The sequence below is a fragment of the Hippocampus comes genome, unplaced genomic scaffold (assembly GCF_001891065.2).
Source record: "Hippocampus comes isolate QL1 unplaced genomic scaffold, H_comes_QL1_v1.1 scaffold20, whole genome shotgun sequence".
Taxonomy (NCBI): Eukaryota; Metazoa; Chordata; class Actinopteri; order Syngnathiformes; family Syngnathidae; genus Hippocampus; species Hippocampus comes.
Genome location: NW_017805462.1, coordinates 302010 through 308589, shown reverse-complemented (window position 1 = coordinate 308589; position 6580 = coordinate 302010). Strand labels below are relative to the sequence as shown.

At 46.0% G+C, this 6580-nt stretch overlaps 1 protein-coding gene across 1 annotated transcript; it reads right to left on the bottom strand.

Moving 5' to 3' along the window:
• Positions 1-27: 27 nt before the first annotated feature.
• Positions 28-2807, bottom strand: LOC109518876 (inhibin beta A chain-like). The gene is made up of 2 exons (XM_019875001.1): positions 2149-2807; positions 28-1086 (listed from the first exon to the last, which is right to left on the bottom strand). Exons 1-2 carry the CDS (start codon positions 2534-2536, stop codon positions 332-334), a joined length of 1143 nt encoding a protein of 380 aa, XP_019730560.1. The 5' UTR covers positions 2537-2807; the 3' UTR covers positions 28-331.
• Positions 2808-6580: the final 3773 nt, after the last annotated feature.

Sequence of the window (6580 nt, the reverse complement as noted above, 5' to 3'; positions counted from 1 at the left end):
CACGCCCACTTGCTGCCAGTTGGGGAGGTGGGGGGGGGGCGGTGGACATGCACCAAAACACTCTTCATTCCCATGTGAAGGGTTTTGAAAATTCCCTCACAAGCCAACGTTCCATCTTTGGCTTCCTTCCTCTGCAACGTCCAGTCGGTCGTCTGCAAGCGTTCAACCGTCCACCGACGAGACTTTGACACAAAGTCGAAATGAAAAGGGATCAAATGAATGACATCATATTTTTCAGTTTTGATGAACTCCCTGCTTGCTTTCCAATGTGGAAAAGAGCGGCTTGATCAAATCCTACGTTTGACCCGCTCGGTTTAGTGCGCGAGCGTTTTCACGAGCAGCCGCACTGGTCCACAATCATATCGTGTATGTCTTTTTTGACGATCATCTGCTCGTCGTCGAAGTACAGCATGGACATGGCGCGCAGCCGCGTGGGCACGCAACATGACTTGACATTCTGGAAGGGTCCGGAGCCCCTCATGCGGTACTGGTTGATGACGGCGGTGTGGAAGGAGAGCGCCGAGCCGCCGACGCTCGCCATGTGGTTGGGACAGTCTCCCTCGCAGTAGTTGGCATGGTAACCGGACGGCGCGATAATCCAGTCGCTCCAGCCGATGTCCTGAAAACTCACGTAGAATTGCTGTTTGCAGCACGTGCGCGTTTTGCCGTCGCACTCCAAACTGCGAGCCGTCCGGCGCCGAGCCGCTTCCTCTCCGGCGCGCAGCGCCACCATTAGGAAGGGCCGATGGGATTGGTCGCCGCCGGCGGAAGACAGGACCGGCGTGGCGCCGGCCCCGGCGCAGAGCGGGCAGGACAGCCGAAGATGCAGCGGCCTGTCGCCTCGGTCCAGCGAGGACTGAACGCAGCGCGGCACGGCCAGGACGTGCCAGCCGCTCCGACGCGTGTCCGCCATCTTCTCCGAGGCGGGCGCGTCCTGCTCAGCCTGGTGGAGCTGCAGCTTCACCTTGCCTTTGGCCCGACTTCCCCTCGACACCTTGAGGAAGATCCACAGGTCGGCCTTCTCCACCGACGCCCCCTTACCGCCTTCCTTGGAGAGGTCGAAGGTCAGGGTGTTCCCGGCCTCTCCTGGCACACAAAAACACGGTGACACATAGCGCGTTAGCATCACTTTGCGGTATTAGCAGGCATGCTAAAAAAAGCCCCCAAAGTGCCCCTTTGTCTCCTGTGCGGACTAATTAGTGAGTCTGAATGAAATCATTCTTTCTTTCGTGCCTCCCCCTCATTAACGAGTTCTTTCACAGGGGTCGCTATTAATATCTCGGCTCTGTGCCCTCCACTCAATGCTCATTACGCCGATGTGTTTGTGTGACACATAAACTCGACAATGTCCCGGCTTTCCCGTTCGGGCTGCAAGTGGGCGTCTCGCTGCTGCTGCCAGAGGTGCACCGCAGAAAGTCAGCAATGAGCTGGCCCTCGGCGTGCCCTTTTGTCGTAGAATTCTCAGAATACGCGCAGAAACACACACTTTGTCGGGATGGTGTTGACAATTTTTGGGAAATTGTGTCAGTTGTGAAAGTGTTGTCTGCATCCCTTCCCTCAAAGTGAAAAAAATAAAGCGATCAACATTTCAGCTATCCTACTTTGAGGAGTGGTAAAAAAAAAAAACTGGACATTTTTCCGACCGAGATGATAAATTGATCACATTTTTGAGTTGACTCAACAACTCGACCCTCACCTGTCAGACATAACGTGTTTAAAGCAAACATCACCCCTCGAATGCAACAAAGTATAGTCAAACCTCGGTTTTCATCCACAATCCGTTACATAAGGCGGTTCGAAAACCGAAACCACGCTCTTTTTAAAAAAAAAAAAGTTTATTGAACACGTCTGCTCACAATGGAGAAAGCGTCACTTCCTCGTCTACCCAAGGAAGCGTCATTTCCTCGTGTCAGGAAGGAGTCAGGTGGTGCATTCAAGTGCGCTCAGTTTGTTCGAGAACCGAAATTTGTTCGTCAGCCGAGGCATAAAAAATTTTTGGTCGAAAACCGAATTGGTCGAGAACCGAGACGTTCGAAAACCGAGGTTTGACTGTATGTTTATACGCCCCACGCCATGAAGCAAAAGCAGCCGTCGGCACACGGACCACGTCAAGAAGTCGCTTTCTCGAGCGTTTGCCCGTTCACTCACCGGGTTCGGCAAAGGCGATGACCTCTGCGGCGGCAGGCGCCTCGGGGTCGGTCCCGTCCACTTGGACGTCCACGCTGCCGTCGTTGGCCACGCGGCCCACGTGCAGTTTCTTGATGGCGTTGAGAACCGCGGCGCGAGGAAGCGTTTGCGTCAGGTTGGGTCGTGTGCTCAGGTGGAGCATGTTGAGGATGTGACGCTTGACCGCGTCGACCATATCGCTGGAGTTCTTCCTCACCTGGCCCACAGTGCAAGAGGCGCACTTGGGGGACTCTGCCCCCTGTTGGATGCCCGCAGGAACTTCCGACTGGAGGACCAGCGAGCCCGACGGACAGAAATGGACGACGACGGTCAGAGCGAAAAGTGCTGCGGGAAGAGAAGCGGAAGTCATGGTGATGTCCCGTAAAGGCAACAGGTGGCGCGCACTAAGTCAGTCGGTGCGGATCTGCTTCCATCAAGCTCTCTTTCTCCCAGGAGCTGCTCTACGTTGATCACCTCGGGCCTCAGGTCTGCTGCTTGTGAGCTGCAGTCCTCACATACACTAATTATACTTGGGTGTCCATTTGATCCCTCCCTCCACCACCACACAGGAATTTCCCTGTGAGTCAGCGACATCACACACACACACACACACACACACACACACACACACACACACACACACACACACACACACGCACACACACACACTTTCTCCTGAATGAATGTCACGACAGAGGAGGAGGACCACGATGCCTCCCTGATTCATTCATGCCAAACACACACACACACACACACACACACACACACACACACACACACGCGCGCGAGTTAGAGCGTCATCTTTTATCATCATCGCCATCGCCTCACGTGGAAGAGAGACCGAATTTCTGTGAGAGTCATTTTTAGAAAGACAACTTGGTACGGTCACAGAACAGATGGAGTGGTGCGCGCGCACACACACACATATACACACACCCTCTGCTGGTGGGTTTCAAATGTTACATCACATCTTCATGTGGGACTGAAAGTTTGGCATTTGGATAAAAAAAGGATTGGTGATGATAGAAGGAAAGACCTAGTGGGAGTGTTCCAAAAATGCAGACTCTGTCATCAACCAAAAGCATGCTATGAAGTATATCGCAAAATTTGACGTCTTTTCAGCTTTTTGTCAGGTGAACGCCTCTCGACAGCGTCAATCCAAAGGCAGAGTGATTGAGCTTTGACACGTGTATCCCTGTCGTTTTGTATTTGTCAGCTGTTGATGTCCTCTCCCTTGTTTCCACAGTTTCATGAACTTTTTGTTGTCATTTTTCTTCCTGTTCTGCCTCGACCATTCATGAACCGGACGTGAGATGACTCTTGAAGCAACAAAAGATCAAGAAGGTGTCAGGGCCGCATGGCGTGTCCTCCTCCTGCCTCAAAGTCTGCGTTAAGCAGCGAGCTCCAGTCTTCACTCAGATCTTCAATAGATCCTTGGAGCCACATGAAGTCCCATCCTGCTTTAAACATTCCCAGTCCCCAAGAAACCTGCCATATCGGCATTGAAGGCCTGCAGGCCTTGCTGGTCCCTCTAAAGCAGGGGTGTTGTCAAACTCATTTTTTGTCGCGGGCCACATTATAGTTCCCGGTTACCTTGGAGGGCCGGTATGACTGTGAAACCATATAAGGAAGTCAAGAATAATGGTTTATTGAACTCTAGTTTAAGTTACTGTAATGAGGGTTTTGGTAACAAGAAAACTTACAATAGCTCTCTTGTATATTACATACGAGAATTTGAAATTTTGGTGAAAATTTTAGCAAGCACCATAGAAGTCAACATGTTTGATTTGCTTCCGCGGGCCACATCAAATGGCAGATCTGGGCTTGAGTTTGACACCTGTGCTCTAATGAGTGCAGCAGGACCGCTACTTGCCCCCCTGCAGTTTGCCTCCCGAGCAAACAGGTTAACATGAGGCTTCAGTTTTGTTCGTGTTTTGTTCATACATTTTGTCAAGTCCACCCTGCTCCTCCCTCTTGCCTGCTTTTTGGGGTCCTCCACCATCACGTTCATGACAGTGGATGTGTAAATTTCGACATTCATGTATAACGCCAATGCATCTTTTAGAGGAGGCACAAATATGCCAGCAAGGTAGTGATGGGATTTTCGGCTCTTTTCGGTGATCCGGTTCATTTGGATCGGCTCAGCTTTTTGGCTCTCAAACGGCTCTTTTAATTTTAGCTTTTCTTTTAAATATTTATGACAAATTTAGCATACATTTTGATAAATGACTTGGTGAACTAAATATTGCACTCTACTGACTGCAAAGAGCAACAATTATCAGGCAAAGAAATGGCTTTTTACTTATTTTATTGAACATTAAAAAGGCTCCAAAAAATAAAAAAGCAACAAAATTAAACTTCAACCAACAACAATCAAACATACTGCATCATAACAAAAATAGTGAGTATTAACTGCAACAGCAGCAGTGAACAAAACAAACATAAGCGACTCCTTGCTTTATTTTAACAAACATAAGGTACTCCTTGCTTTATTTTAAATTTGCAGTCAACAAAACTAAATACTTCAACTTGGAATACTTCAATTTGTCCAGTCTTTGAGAAGACCCTCTCTGAAGGGACAGATGTTGCTACAATGCTCAATCTACTCTCCATGACTTTGATCAAACGGGGGTAGACGGAAGCTCGGTATTTCCACCAGCTCAGTGGATCAGCTGCCCTTGAAATCTGTGGTTCTTCAAGATATGCCCTAATTTAGAGTTGTGTGTTATTGCACGCTTGGCTGATACTGTAAATTAGATTCAGATTGCTTGCCAAACGCCTTTGTGGTTTCCCGGACAGTAGGGGGCGATATGAACTTAAGACATCCAATTCACCAAGAAGAAGAATAAGAACAGACACAAGAAGGGGTACCACATCCGGTTCAATGAGCAAGTTTTCCGCTGTATAGTAAGGTGTTTTTGGCACGAAAAAAAACGACATAGTATATATAGTCAGGCGTTTTTAGCCGAAAAAAACGACCATGTATAGTAAGGCATTTTTATTCGGAAAAAACGACCATGTATAGTAAGGCTTTTTTCGGAAAAAAAACAACCATGTAGAGTAAGGCGTTTTTATCGGAAAAAAACGACCATGTATAGTAAGGCATTTTTATTCGGAAAAAACGACCATGTATAGTAAGGCTTTTTTCGGAAAAAAAACAACCATGTAGAGTAAGGCGTTTTTATCGGAAAAAAACGACCATGTATAGTAAGGCATTTTTATTCGGAAAAAACGACCATGTATAGTAAGGCTTTTTTCGGAAAAAAAACAACCATGTAGAGTAAGGCGTTTTTATCGGAAAAAAACGACCATGTATAGTAAGGCATTTTTATTCGGAAAAAACGACCATGTATAGTAAGGCTTTTTTCGGAAAAAAAACAACCATGTAGAGTAAGGCGTTTTTATCGGAAAAAAACGACCATGTATAGTAAGGCATTTTTATTCGGAAAAAACGACCATGTATAGTAAGGCTTTTTTCGGAAAAAAAACAACCATGTAGAGTAAGGCGTTTTTATCGGAAAAAAACGACCATGTATAGTAAGGCATTTTTATTCGGAAAAAACGACCATGTATAGTAAGGCTTTTTTCGGAAAAAAAACAACCATGTAGAGTAAGGCGTTTTTATCGGAAAAAAACGACCATGTATAGTAAGGCATTTTTATTCGGAAAAAACGACCATGTATAGTAAGGCTTTTTTCGGAAAAAAAACAACCATGTAGAGTAAGGCGTTTTTATCGGAAAAAAACGACCATGTATAGTAAGGCATTTTTATTCGGAAAAAACGACCATGTATAGTAAGGCTTTTTTCGGAAAAAAAACAACCATGTAGAGTAAGGCGTTTTTATCGGAAAAAAACGACCATGTATAGTAAGGCATTTTTATTCGGAAAAAACGACCATGTATAGTAAGGCTTTTTTCGGAAAAAAAACAACCATGTAGAGTAAGGCGTTTTTATCGGAAAAAAACGACCATGTATAGTAAGGCATTTTTATTCGGAAAAAACGACCATGTATAGTAAGGCTTTTTTCGGAAAAAAAACAACCATGTAGAGTAAGGCGTTTTTATCGGAAAAAAACGACCATGTATAGAAAGGCGTTTTTATTGGGAAAACACGACCATGTATAGTAAGGCGTTTTTAGCTGAAAAAAACGGCCATGTATAGTAAGGCGTTTTAACCCGAAAAAAGCGACCATGTACAGTGAGTTGTTTTTAGCCGAAAAAAACGACCATGTATAGTAAGGCGTTTTTATCGGAAAAAAAAACGTCCATGTATAATAAGGCGTTTTTAGCCGAAAAAACGACCATGTATAGTAAGGCGTTTTTATCGGAAAAAAAAACGTCCATGTATAATAAGGCGTTTTTAGCCGAAAAAACGACCATGTATCGTAAGGCGATTTTAGCCGAAAAAAACGAC

What these genes read in the sequence shown, in the direction of transcription:
- LOC109518876 (XM_019875001.1), bottom strand. Translation starts at nt 2,536, where the DNA reads ATGACTTCCGCTTCTCTTCCCGCAGCACTTTTCGCTCTGACCGTCGTC. An exon ending in CATCGCCTTTGCCGAACCCG is followed by an intron (nt 1,087 to 2,148) that starts GTGAGTGAACGG and finishes TTTGTGTGCCAG; the next exon opens with GAGAGGCCGGGAACACCCTG.